The sequence below is a fragment of the Tupaia chinensis genome, unplaced genomic scaffold, assembly GCF_000334495.1.
Source record: "Tupaia chinensis unplaced genomic scaffold, TupChi_1.0 Scaffold000350_1, whole genome shotgun sequence".
NCBI lineage: Eukaryota > Metazoa > Chordata > Mammalia > Scandentia > Tupaiidae > Tupaia > Tupaia belangeri.
Genome location: NW_006159844.1, coordinates 3,976,245 through 3,990,529, shown reverse-complemented (window position 1 = coordinate 3,990,529; position 14,285 = coordinate 3,976,245). Strand labels below are relative to the sequence as shown.

Genomic DNA, 14,285 nt, shown 5'->3' with positions numbered 1-14,285 from the left:
GCAACTTCTTTGTCTCTGTTTGGTGGCGGGGTGCTCGGGCTCCTGGACCTGGATTTGCCCCCAGTTTTTGTGTGTGCAGTGAAGGCTTCACCATCTTATGAAGGACACATTCTTTCTACAGCAGAGGACTCCAAAAACAGATAAAACAAGCCAGTCTCCCATTTTGTTTCCTAATCAAACAACACACATGCCAAGCATATAAAGACAAGAGGGTGGAAAAGAACAAGAAAACTCCAAAGGAAGTCACTTAGAAACTCAAGTTTAATGTGAAATGTTTTGCAAAGACACTTAAAATGAACTTTATGTTAAGAAAACCACTGTGAAACTAAATTGTACTGTTATTGTTGGCTTACCTGTGTGTTATGCAATCTCAGCCCAAAATTATGTTGTAATTTAAAAAAAAAAAAAAAAAAAAAAAAAAAAAAAAAAAAAAAAAAAAAAAAAAAAAAACGGAAAATTCTGCTCTAATGAATGTAACAATGGCTTGCTGTGAAGTTTACATTGTTGTACAGATGCATGTTTCACGTTTAGGTAAACTGGTGGCGGTATTAGAAATACACATGCTATTTAATTTTAACAAATTCCTTTTTTTCATTTCTGGAGTTATAGGACACAGTTTAACTGATAAACCCTTCTAGACCAATTTATTTTCCACTTTAATGTTACTAATAGAGTTGTGGGGTATATGTGTGTGAACGTGTGATTTTGTGTTATATTTTAAAACAATTGATTTTCTGGGGCAAAATTCTATGGTTTTTATCCCTTCTGGTTAGGAAGTTCTTCCTGCTTGGTGATATAGGCTTAGAAATATGTTTTTAGAACATTGCTACAATTCATCTATGGGAAAATTAATATATTGTAGGGGATTTTGGTATCGATTCTGTGCAATAACTGAAAGGGCACCTCATTAGAGATGGATGTTAAAGACGCATTCATTAGGTGATTTTGAGTTCTTCCTATCTGTGCTATGCACAGCCTACATGGCAATCCAGTTCCACCACGTTGGTTTCATGGCTTCATTTAAAATTCAGATGGCTAGATTAGCTAGGTTTTCAAATCACTAGGAAGTAAACAGTAAGCAGATTTCTGACACACAAGTTATGTTCAAGAAACTGCTTTTTTCAAGCAGCAGATATCTTCTAGAGAGCTTTGAACTGCATTTATTTCTAAAGCAACCAAAATTCATTGCTACAAACAGAGGATTACACTTTAGGCGAAGAATAAGCAGAAAGAGCAGATGAACTCTCAGGGCCATAGTCTTCCTTTGATCTTATAAAACTCCCATTGACATCTGGAGTTCCCAGTCTGGTGAAAAAATAGACTATAAACCAAATGGAACAAAGATCTAATCCAATATTTTTGTGGAGACTTTAAAACCGTACCGTACAGGAACTCTCCGACCATCCAGAGAAACTGACGTAAGGCACAGAATTACTCTTGATCAAACGTTTTTAAGGTGGTTGGTTGTTAAGGGGTTTTGAAAAATATCAATTATATGGAAACACAACTAAATGTTATTTTATCTAAATTAAGAAATCTCTTGTTATCGTGCAATTTCTAATTTTTCTGGTTCTTGTATTTTAAAAAAATTGAATATTAATGATATCAAAATTCCCTTTTCTTTCTTCCTCCTAGGCCTTGTCTTTAAAACAGTGAATTCACATGGAGGAAGTTTAAAAAGACAACAGAAACCCAAATATAATTTGCTATTCAAAGGAAATTGTGATATAAAGCCACTTTAAAAAATACGACAAAGCAAGCAAGACAGGCTATGGGATTGGGACTGTTTGATTTTTAAACATTATTGGTTAATGTTAACGTATTTCCTTTGTTTCTTAAAGGGTGAAAGTGTTGTTTTTAAACTGACAAATGCACTCTTCCGAAATCCTGTGCCGTTTCATCCCCATGGAAGGTTGAAGTTCAATTTCATGGTTTTGATGCAGACAGTACTCTCCGTACTCTCTTACACAGGCTCAAGAGTATTACCTGCAAGGAGAGAACGCAGTTGTGCAACAGATACACAGTCTTATTTCTCTCTCTCTCTCTCTCTCTCTCTTTTTTTCCTGTTTTTAATGACCCTCTTATTGAATATTGGGCTGGAATATAAATTAAGAAAACACGTTGGAAAAGATGTACAACAGAAGGCTATGTATGTATATACAGTATGTCAAAAAGCCTTTTATTTTTATACTTCAAATGCTCTAAATTAATAAAAAGTAATAATTATCATGATATCTTTTACTTTTTATTTTCAAAATACATAAGTGAACTAGCCCCACAGTGGAAATATCCCATGGTAGTAATTAAGAACAGGTGTCATTTAGAAAGTGCAGATATTTTTGTTGGCTTTCACTACTGAAGTAGCATCATTTCAGGATGCAGATCTAAAACCAAGTTTGCTCCTATCAAGGCCACGGAGATACTTTTTAGAGTGCATGTTAGTACAGGAATCTTTGGAAACGCTAAGAATATACTTCTATTTTGAAGCATTTTTTTTCCCTTTGTCATACATACTTCAATACTTCAGACTTCAGACCTGAAACTGTCATTTAAAACTAAAAACCTGGAAATGAACTTTTACTCTTTGCATTCTTCTTAAGAATGGCACCAGTAAATGTTCTGAATAAAGATATTAGAATGCAAACAGAGACAGAACGAAAAAGTCCAAGGAGTGCTTCCTATTTGTGATTTAACATAAAAATATTTCAGCAATAAAATTGTCTGCAAAGAGAACTATGTGAAGGAAAGTATTTAAATAATTTGATGTCTTCTATTAGGGTAAAAGTCTTTGGATATCATGATTTAACAATACCTGTTTATAGCACAATAATTAAGTGTAATGTAAATAAAAAAGTATAAAAATAACAAAATTGGGAAAAAAAGAAATGGTGATGACATATGACATTAAAAAAATACCTGCTTTAAACAACAGTGTGAAATATAAAACAGATTTTGGAGAATAAAACTGAGATGTGTACAACTGAAAAAAAACCAGATTTACATTTTAACATAGTACTCATAAAAAATTAAACATCTTAAAAGGCCATTTTGCTGTACTTTAAAAACATTTTCCTTATGCCTTTTAAATATTATTTATGGAATAATTTAATTTCTTTTAAAAATTATTTAAAGTTTGGCTTAACTACTTTTTAAACCCTGTCTTTTTTTTTTTAATAATTCTCTTTTTTAAAAGAACTATTTTTATTTAACTTTATTTATTTATTTTAGTTTGACCAGAGAGTGAGAGGGGAAGAGAGAGAGAGAGGTGAGAAAGCAAGCCCAGATCTGGGACTCAAACCGTGGTCAGCCATGTGGGAGTCCAGCACCCTCAACCACCATACCACCTGCCAACCATCTTTGAATAATTCTTAAGGAACTGGCTACAGAATGATTTATGATCAAGAATCCAAGCACTTCTAGACCTTATAGAAAAATAGTTATCAGTACAATAAATTTTTATTGTGAAGCAGTATAAGGGGAACATAGTTGACACATTTTAAAATTTCTTTTATGAAATATTCTGATTCCTATGCTATTTTCATTGCTTTATACTATTTTTCTTCTCATGGTTTTATGTATATGGCCAAAACTATCATCTCAAGTCATCTGAAGATAATTTTTAAAGCACTAAAGTCGGTTTTGTTCTAGTACAAGTTATTTTCCTCTTTCTACCCTATCCCTAGCTTAGCTGATCAATACCCACTCTTCATGGCACTCCTAGTAAAATCTGTCATCCTAAGGGGGAAAAACCCTTCTTGGGCAATCACCAGTTCTCCTGAAGCCATGAATAGGTGTATTCATAAACCAGCAGCATCACCGCACCACCTAGAAAAGAAAAGAGCTGGGCTTTACGGCAAACTCTGTGAAATAGTGTGCTTTTCTCCACTGGCCTTCCGATTCCATGCTGTTCCGCACAGCCTATCAGGCAGGGGCTGTTCAGAATCATGTTTTCAGACTCCAATACAAAGACATAAAACTATTGTGGAACATTTTAGAGCAAAATCAAGACCATCTTGAGTCTCCAAATACATTTTTTCCCCATGAGTTTCTTCAACTTTCATCATTTCACATCAGATTCTTTTTCAGGCACTTTCAAATTTTAAAAAGTAAATAAATATAGACATATTTAGTCATGTAAGGGCATGTGGCTTTCTTGCAAACAGAAACCTCCAGATTCTTCATACGTAGGCAAAGAATCTATCTTTTTCAGTCCATAATTAGCATTGTGTTAGTTGCATTCAAGAAGCAGAACTCTAAGATGGTGTTTGATGGATGAGTCTAGTTTTCTCTTACAGCTTTCGTGCTGGCTTGCAATGTGAAAGATAGCTTCTGAATATTTTCCAAGTAAGTATTAAAAAACATAACAAAAGGAGGTTGAAAGCTCACCTTCACCCCCTTTATCTGCTTCAGATGTGTATGGATTTGAACTTGAAAATCTAGTAGTAGGAGTCGGATGGCGTGAGACCATTGTTTGTCATGGAAGAGTTATATAATTGGCCACAAAGAGGCTTGTATGTAATACGAACGGGAATGTAATATGTAACAGGAATATGGTACAGAAAAGCAGGCACTGAGGCTGCTGAGTACCTAAACACTGAAGGAAACATGTGTACAAAGGTCATTTGGTGTCCTGTTAGGTCATAAGGAAAGTCATGACATATTTTTCTATGCAAAAACGCATCATACATTTCCAGACAATCCAGTATTTGATGCAATAAAGAGCATGTGTTCCATGCCATTTAGGATTGTCTCTATTCATCTTTCTATGTTTGTGTGAAAAATATTACAAAATCAAAATGTGGGCAAGTGTCTTGAGCACAGCATAGAGGAGGCTTGGTTGTATGACTAGGAGACTAATGTCTAATGGAAAGAAATAGAACTTGGTTTGGATTTTAGTTATTGAGTACACATTGCCATATGCCTTAAAAAAAAAAAAAAAGACAAAAGAGGGGCCAGCAGGTGGCGTGGTGGTTAAAGACGCTGGATTCCCACATGGTTGACCACAGTTCAAGTCCTGGACCTGGTGGCTTGCTTTCTCCCTTTCCCTTTCTCTGCCTGACTCTCTTTAGTCAAATTAAAAAAAAAAAAAATACTAACAAATGGAATTAAATAAATAGATACATGGTTCTTTAAAGAAAAATAAAAACCAACAAAACCTATAAGCTGCATGTTTCTATAACTATATACCAAAGATAATTACCTGCTTGTAATTTTCATTTCTAACCAATGAAGATACTACTTTAGTCCCCTTTCCTCTGCTGCAGCCCTTTTGGAACTCTGGCAAACAAAAAGTGGTGCTCAAAGCACTATCAATATGTGTTAAATGCTAGTTATTCTTAGTACTGTTCACAATATAAGGCATGAATATGTAAAATATGGTTGTTTTTCAGCCTCATGATATTTGAAGTTCAAAGCATAGACTTCAAATTTTTTTTTTTGTGAGCGATACCCGATTGTTGGCCTCATAGAGCTACTAAGGCTCTAAAAATAAGATGGATGCTTCTTCAGAATGAGGGATGAAAATTTCAGGTTTATCTTCCTTTTCCTTTTACTCTCTCTCGCTCTTTTAAATCTTACCCTTCACCAAAAACTCTTATTACCTTTCTCTTTTCTTTCCTTTGAAGTTGCTGGGACTTGTACATTTGGAATGAAGTGGAGGCCAGGTTCTTAAATGAGGTTTCTAGTGCTTCACAGTTTTGTTTAGACTGGACAGTAAGTTCACAACAACCCTTTTCATGGGGTTTAACACCATGGCAACTTGGGACCCCTTATGCAAAAACATTTAAAAAGCCAACCAAACATTTGCAAGCCTCTAAAAAAACTTGGGGTCAGATTATTTAAGAGTTTTGGATTAAGGTTCCAGTCAATTACCATTCAGTTAAACTCTCCCTTGTCACCACCCTTTTCAGGCCCATCCCATCTGAGAAAACTGGTTTAGGGCTAGTCCTATGATTTTCTTTAATATTATGTCCACTAGTAGAATTTTACTGCATGGAGAAGAAAAAAATGCCACATAAGAGCTGACTTAAAAGGTTTGTGGAAAAGTGAAAAGTACGAGTTTATTTTGATGCAGGAAAAAAATGAAACTCAAGTGTATTATTCCATAATACACATTTTCTGTGGACTTTTGGAAGACCCTTATATTTGCAGAGATGAGCAAAATCACCAACATTCTTTATTATTGGTTTAGTTTTTTACACGTGGGCTGGTGACTAACAGAAGGCAGGCCTAAATCTCAAATATGAAGGAGAATTCATGCTTAAATGGCCAGAAAGGTTGTGATAAACAAATTGTGAATTGTGGAAGTGTTTTCAAAATACATGAAGGTGTGAACTGCTCACCAGCTTCAATTTACAGACGGTTGTTTTGTGGTGAAAATGCTGGCTCACTGGGTTACATGTGAAGGCAGATGTGCTTGTGTGGGGTGCGCTAGGATATTCGTGTTCAAAGGGATGAAGGGCAAAAGGAGAGGAAAACTGCAGGGAAGATCCTAGGAAGATTACCAGGATGTCTAAGTAGGTGAGTGTGTCCTGATTTTAAAAAATATGTGTGGTTTGGAGCATTCTTTTCTACTTATTCACAAAGTTGCTCATAATCCCAGGCTATTTGCCCAGGGAGTTGAGTCTGCAGCAGTTATTTTCTTATCTATTTTGTGTCCTATTTATCTATTTACATAGAGGCAACTGACTTTCCCTGTGGGACTGGCAGCTGGTTTTCTGTGGACTGGTGTCCTGAGGTAAGGCCCTGAGCCAGGAGCCTCTACCATCATGCTGACTGAGGCCAGGAAAGGAGAGCACTGTCTGCCTTGTCCCCGCTTCCCAGAGATGACTGCGAGGAGGGGTGGCTCGTACCATTCCAGGAGGAAACTTGTCCTCCTTTTCCACATGAAGTGGAGGCAGGAGCAAAAGGAAAAGTTTATTGGCTGGACCCTCACTAGTGAGTATTCGACACCTTATTCAGAAGCCACTGTATGTATTTTAGTGTTCACTCTAACTCCAACTGGCCAGAGATCCTTTCCTATTGACTTAAGCTGGGCTTTGGCTTCCATCAGCCTCCAGCAAGGTCATAAATAGCACTTTATAAACAAAGAAAGAACATTCTAATGGATGTCTTCGGTATCTTGAATATTCATAGACAACTTTATATCCTCAAGATTTCCATCTTTCACGGTGTAGTAAACTTTTATTGTCCTGTTGATAGACACTAATATCGAGAGAGAAAAAAAAAGGAGACACCACAACAAGAAGGAAGGATATAAATAATAAAATCATTACCTGGTCCAAGTCTCATAATCTTGGGGAGAAGGCCTTTGTACAGTGCTAAAATCCTGTAACCAGAAGGGAAAGAACATGTCTATTCTGAAAATCAATGGAGTTGTACCTTAGCTTTATGGAGACGCTGGTCTAGCATTTACAAAACAAATTATTTGAAATTATACACATCTGAAACCAGACAGTATCTGGTTTTGTATTCTCTGGGACAAATTGGATGGGGAGAAAGAGTTAATGAATTCTTTATTACCCAAGCCAGGCTAGTTTTATCCAATCAGAAACATGACTTTCATCAGGGAGATGGTTTTTGCTTCCCAGACAGGTCTTACTTTCAAGACAGCTGTGTATATGGACAAAATGACTTTTGTAATTGAATTTCAAAGACCACAAACTCAGTCTTTACATTAGGAAATATGATGCAGTTTAGACCAAAATAATAAAATATTACTTGTTTACTTGAGAAGACATGGGTGAAGAGGGGCAAAGAGACAGAAAGTAAGACTTAAAAAAAAAAGTCTAAAAAGGCCCCCAGAGAAAGACATATATACTTGAAATATTAAAAACTACTTTTTAAGGAACATTTATATTAATCCTCTGAAGAGAATATAATTAGGTGGCATTTGGATTTTGGATTAGAATTACAGTCAGATGACAGTCTCCTGCCCACATATTCGCAGGGCACATAATATATAATAGCATATTATACAAACTGACAGGTAAAAAGTTCATCTGAGCATTCAACGGCAAACAGCGTACTGGATGATCGTGCCTCATGGCACGGTCTCGGTGGTGTCAGGATATTTGCCAACATCTCGTTATTGTGTTATCTTGCCGAGTGCGTACATATACAGCACTTCTTAGACACACACCCCATTTAGGAGGGCTTCCTGGCCCTCCTCGAGGTGGAAGTACAATACGGTTTTAACAGTATTTGAGACCAGCACGTTTATTAAAATAAGAACGCGTTACCCTTCTTCCTGATAGACTGTTGCCATTGTTTTGAAACAGGTTCTGTACTTGATCTCTCCAGGAACTGGCTGAGGCCCTTGAATCCTACTTTTGGCAACATCAAAAGGGATGTTAATGACTGAGGCTATTGTCCCCGAGAGAAGACCAATCCCAAATTTTCTCAAAAACTCCAAGGTTGGATCCTGAAAGAAAAGAAGAATAAAATAACAGAAAGGGAAGCGGAAGCCCCTAAATAGGTTAAACACTATAAAGCAATATGTATTGAAGCAGAGCACGGCACTCCCGGCACCCTCCTGTTATTCCAGCGGAACACATTACGATTTCCTAGGCTGGAACTTGTTTTCTTGACAATCCCATTGGCTATGTTTTTACACATGGTCTAAATTGCTGAAGTACACATTTCCTCACACAGGATTTATAAACACAGTTCATAAAGAAAGACTGGTATGGCATATGGGGATGATTTGTATAATTGGGCTTCACAATGTACTTAGTATTACTGTATCAAAACAGGAGAAATCCAAGCACACTATTAGCTAATTGGCCAGAATATTTTACAAATGACAGCAACTTCCACCATGAAGCCTACTAAAATGCTCATTTGTGTGTGGACCCCCAAATGTTAAATTAAATCAAGGCTACTCTCGGTCTGCTGCTATTCCCCTCCAGGTTTTTTGCATTTATTTTCACGTGTAGCTGATCCACTGTACTGAGAAGTGCTAGCTTCCTGTTATTAACAAACCTACTTGGGGTGGCTGCAAAACAGCCTGTGACATTCTGTGCATTATGAACAGTAGTAAGTCACTGGACTAATTGGCTGAAGAATTTACAGCCCATTGTTCCTGAATCTTATTCTTCCTTCATGGCAAAGGAAGAGAGAGGAGAGAGAGAGAAAGAGAAATATTGCTTCTTTCCACTTGAATTTAGGCCCTTCACATTGGTCTGATTTGATTTTCCACCCCTCCCCTGCTCTGCTTTCTGACATCAAAGTATTTAATTAGGTCTTCTGTGGGAGTCACTTTCCTTCAGCCTATTTTTGTGCCCAGTAAGCTCACATTATGCTTTGTTATAATGAATTTGCTGGGAAGTTCTCATTATGTTTTCAGCCTCCAGTCTTGCCCTGAAGAGAGGTCATATCGCTTACGCCATCCTTACCCCACCTTCTCCCCTGGTCAGTATTTTAGAGGGGTCATCATAAAGGAACAACACAGAGTTGTGCCATGACACTACCTGATCCAGCAGGAGAACTAAACGAGGCATACCCTGCTTAAGTAAAATTAAACAAATAAAAATAAAAATAAACATTCAGATCTGAACATGGCATGTTTTTAGCCTCTATGAAAGAAGAAAACTTCTTGAAGCTCTGAAATTTTCAGCTGAACCGAGAGTCAGTTACGATTACAGAAACTCCTATGTGGCTAAATATAAAAAGTGAGGGGTTCGGTAATAATTCTTGGACCTGGGCCATACAGGTGCCGAGGAGGTTTAAAGGGATTTAAAAACCAACAGGGTGTTTCAACAGGAAAAACAATGCAGTGATTGCAGTATGAGTGAGGTGTGTTTAAATAATTCCCTCTCCCCCTGTTTTTTTTTCTCTTTTACAAGGAGAGAAAAATGCCTTTATGTTACCCTTCTCCATTATGCCACAGAAGCAGAACTGGAACCTGGGAGGATGGCAAATTCAGGACCAGCTCTGGCTGTCTAACCTGGAAAGAGTCACTGAGTCACACTTCTAGGTGTAGAAGTTTTTCAGAATTACCTTATCTCTCTACTGTATCATTTTTTTGGGAGGAAATAAAAGTGGTCACAGGAGTAAAATTGCTATGAAGGAATGTCATGCAAGCCTAGCAGAAAAATAGGTGGTATTATTACATTGCCTAAAAATGAAAAACTCAAAGCATCCTATAAAAGTATGTTTTCATGGAGTCCTTGAGATACAGCAAAAATTCTTTTTTCTTTTCAATTATGGACAAAAGTGTAAAAAATCATTGATTTATAGGCACATTATTCTTCTGGGAAGTTCCAAGTAGTCAGTCTCTGCCAACTCCCGAAGTGTTGCTGGGGGCCAGAATTGGAAATGGAGGGTAAACGAAGTGAGCGTCATTGTGCTTGAGACCCTGCAATGAAGACCAAAGCCCATGGTCTTCAAGCCATTATAGCGTTCACTAAGAAGTGTCAAACCTGTGTTTTTTATACATTTCCTGGAACAACAGTATGACCCCACAGTAGTCCTCCAGTCCAGTTCTGCATCAGAATCATCCAGTAGCTGTACAAAATGGAGACACCTGGGCCCCCTATCAGAGCCAACTCAGCTTTCCAGATCGGAATCTCTTGGGAAAGCACCTGAAAGTAGTTCTAAAAGCTTTTCAGAGCTTCTGAAGCTGCCAGGCTGAGGACCTCTGTAGAGGAATCAGTGATTTTGGCCTTTCATGCAGGCAAAGCAGAAGGTGAGTTGTTACCTTTGTGGGCATCTAAAGGAAGAAAAAAGCTCACTTAGGATAGCCAGGATGGTTTCCCTCACCACCTAGCTTCTGAGCCCATGGTCAATTTCTTCCCCTAACTCCATGGTCTGCTTTATGTAGCATCCCAGGCTGGGATGGATGTACCAAGGGGAGACCTCTCAGCTTTCTTTTTTCCTTTGCCACTTGTTGCCAACAATCTTCAAATGAACACAGTCCCCCAAATGCCTCTCCTATTTGTCCTCTCCCGGCCACTCTCACCTGTCTGGTTTTAGTTTAAATTCCCATTTGGTTTGCTAGGTCTTGCTTTTTTCCTGCCCTCTATGGTCTATTCTTCACAGTGGCACCTGGGTTTTCTTTTTATAAAAATGGACCTAGGGTGAGCCCCATAGCACACTGCTGTGCAGAGGAAGCTAGTCAAATGGCATTTCGGTTCTGGCCCCTGTGGAAACACAGCAGGTGCACATGGACCAAGGACATGATGAAGAATTGGAGGAGAAAGGACTGCAGAATGACAGGTTCTATTGGGTGATTCTCTCTCTGTCTCTCTTTCTCATGTCTGCTCACACTCCCTATGGCACACACAAAAAACCAAAACCAAAAACAAAAAAACAAAACAAAAAAGACACACAAAACACACAACAAAACAGCAGATTGGTTTACTCAAAGACCCTCAACACTTCCCCACCGCCTGGAGAGAAAGGCAAAGCCTCTCACTTGGCTTTCGGTTTCTTTCTAACAATATACTTCAAATTCATGTTTATAGCCTCAGAGTCTATGCCACCCCAGCCCATACTATTGTTACATTGGTTTATTCATAATTACTCGGATATTCCAACCCACTTTTCCAACTCCATGCCTATCTTTGAACTATTTCCATGACTGAGGATGTCTTTCTGAGCCAGGCGGGCCCCATTCAGCTTGGCTTCCTTCAGCCACGAGAACTTGGCCTCAATATGGTCACCAGTTTACCTAGAACAATCCCATTCTTCCTTTAAGGTTCAACTTAAACTCACGTCACTCGGGAAACTTCTACAGATTCCCTGTGTCAAAATTGATCGCTCTACTCCCAAGATACAGAGTGGTAATCATCACCCTTGTGATGACCCACTTTGTGTTTGGTTTCCTTTTCTGTGTATCTACCTTCCCTGTGAGACGGAGAGCCCGCACAACACAGGAACGTATGTTACTTTTCTTTGTCATCTATTTTGCAATGTACACAGTAGGTGCTAAATTAATGTCTGCTGATTGGTCTACCAATATATGTACTTACTTATTTCTGTAGAAATAATGAGAATAAGGCTTAATTCTTAGTTTCTCTTTTCTGAGACTCAGTGTCTTGGGAAATTGGTCCTTATTGGAAACTTACGTTCCTGTCTTTCTGTCATGGGGTATTAACACAGGGGCATGATAAGGCACTGGACATTCGAAAAATGGAGGACTTCAGGGTGGATGAATTGAGACTCTCTGGTCACAGAGCCAGATCTGGCCTCGCTAGACATTACTCAGAGGATTGCGGAGAACAGCATCATGTGGTAGCCTGTGACCACATTTTAGCAAAAAAAGCACAACCAGAATAGAGAAGGGTCTTGAGACTCTTTGGGCTCTTTATTCTTACATTACTGACTTAGGAGTCAGAAGCATCACCTGCTTTAAAAAGAATAAGGATTGTTGTAGCGAGACTAGAAAGTGAGAGAAATGGTGATATCTAGTGATCTTGTTTTCAAAGTAGGGTCTTGATACTCGAGAGAGATGTACTGACCCACAAGCACAATCTTGGAGAAGATTGAGGGCAGGGAGCAAAATGTGAGGAGTCCACATGGAGAGAAGGTATGGAGAGTCCCACTAGTGGCTGTGGCCAGCAGCCAACCAGCACATCAAATCCCTTCTTGGCATGTGTTGAGCACCCTGTGGCCAGGGAAGAGCACCACTCTTGGAAACTGCTATCATGCCTGTTGGGAGTGGGAAGAGAGAGTCTTCCACACTTGCTGCCCAATGAGGCCTGTGAATGATGCAGAGATAGATCTCTTAGTGCCAACACTGCTGATCCCATCCAAACTGCCTAACGGACGACCTTGTCAGCAGCACAGAACACTCTTAAGCTTGGGGCAGGGGCAGAAATGATGATATGGAAGAGAAAGCTCTAACTCTGGTCCTTGGGGAGGAGGGTATTATTATTTGTTACTTATTTAGAAACTTCCCTTTCTAAGTGCTGGCCACCCATGTGAGATGGTCCTTCTACCTTTATTTGGAGGGGTGAAACTCCAAGGGAGATGGGTCATCTGATGGTGCAGCAGTAACTCACTGCTCTGCAATGTTGGACTCACAGCAGATTCATGTCCCAGGATCTCCCTGTGCCTTCCGGACACGTACACCCCTGATCTGGACTGAGTAAGGCTGTGTGGTAAGGCGAGTGATCACGGAGTAAGGATGCTGCTGGGAGTGCCTTTCTCTTTTTCTCTCTGCTTCTCTCTTTCTCATGAAATAAATAAATAAACTTTTAGAAAAAAGTAATACATAACAAAAAATTCCCAAGGCAGAAGAGGTTTGCACAGTGCTTTGGGTTTACCTAGCAGGCAAGCGGGGGCATTGGGAAGAAAAAACCCTCAGGCAATTTTTCTTTACTGTTCTATTCATGAAATAAGGGGTTCTCGACCTGAGAACTTAGGAGCACAGGAGAAGAGAAGCAATATAGAAACGTATTCCACTGAACCCAAGTGAGCTTTTGGAAGGAGCTGTGGAGAGGTGGGGAGAAGGGAGGACTGGTTGCCATGCTGAGGCCAAGTTCTCATGGTTGAAGGAAACCAAGTTGAATGGGGCTATCTGGCTCAGAAGCAGAGATAAGGTTGGACTGTGGCCTGTACCTAGACCCCAGGTAATGCTGCAGTTGCTTCTGAAGCCTCTGGGCAGCACCCAGGCAGCTGACACCACTGCCTTCAGTCCTACTGCCTTACCCCTTGAATCCCAGGACCTGACATTCCCAGCCTTAGCCTCTGACCTCTTCCCTTCCCACCAGCAGCTCACTCAAGGTTAGCAACATCCCTTTCCTGACTCATGAAAGGGGTAACAATTCTAATAACATCAAACATTAAAGTACATATTTTGTGCCAGTTATTGCTAAGTGCAGATTTCTGTGCATGACATCAGTTAATCTTCATGACCATTGAGGGAAGAACTACTATTATTCTTCCTATTTCACAGATGAGTTAACTGAATGGTTAAGTACAAGAAGTGACTTTTTGTGCCATCTATGTAAACCCAAGACAGCCTCAAGGCATAGTTTTTCTGCTGATATTCCTGAGTCAGTGGGTGGGCTGGTGGGGGAGGTGTCCAAGAACCTTCTGAAATTATAAGCAAAGTTTCTGTGTATGTGTATTTGGGCTTTTCTGGGCGAGTGTCTATTGATCTTTATCAGGCTTGTAAAAGCTTCAAAACAACTTCATGGAACCTTTTCTCTACCAATAAGTATACAAAGTAAGTAAAGGACATAACAAGGTTGCAAACACTGGGGCCAGAAACAGGAAGCCCTAATTTTCATAGAAGTTATCAGGCATTTCACCTTCGTGAAAAGATTTCCACGCACATT

The 14,285-nt window shown here is 39.1% G+C and overlaps 1 protein-coding gene across 1 annotated transcript in view; it reads right to left on the bottom strand.

Moving 5' to 3' along the window:
• Window positions 1-462: 462 nt before the first annotated feature.
• The window catches only part of SLC25A21 (solute carrier family 25 member 21), a 545,709-nt gene continuing 531,886 nt past the window's right edge, over window positions 463-14,285 (bottom strand). Inside the window, exons 8-11 of the mRNA XM_027773393.1 lie at window positions 8,241-8,422; window positions 7,275-7,327; window positions 3,768-3,825; window positions 463-1,986 (exon numbers count right to left, since the gene is read on the bottom strand). Of these exons, the coding sequence (XP_027629194.1) occupies window positions 1,983-1,986; window positions 3,768-3,825; window positions 7,275-7,327; window positions 8,241-8,422 (297 nt within the window). The 3' untranslated portion in view covers window positions 463-1,982. The remainder of the gene's footprint in view (window positions 1,987-3,767; window positions 3,826-7,274; window positions 7,328-8,240; window positions 8,423-14,285) is intronic.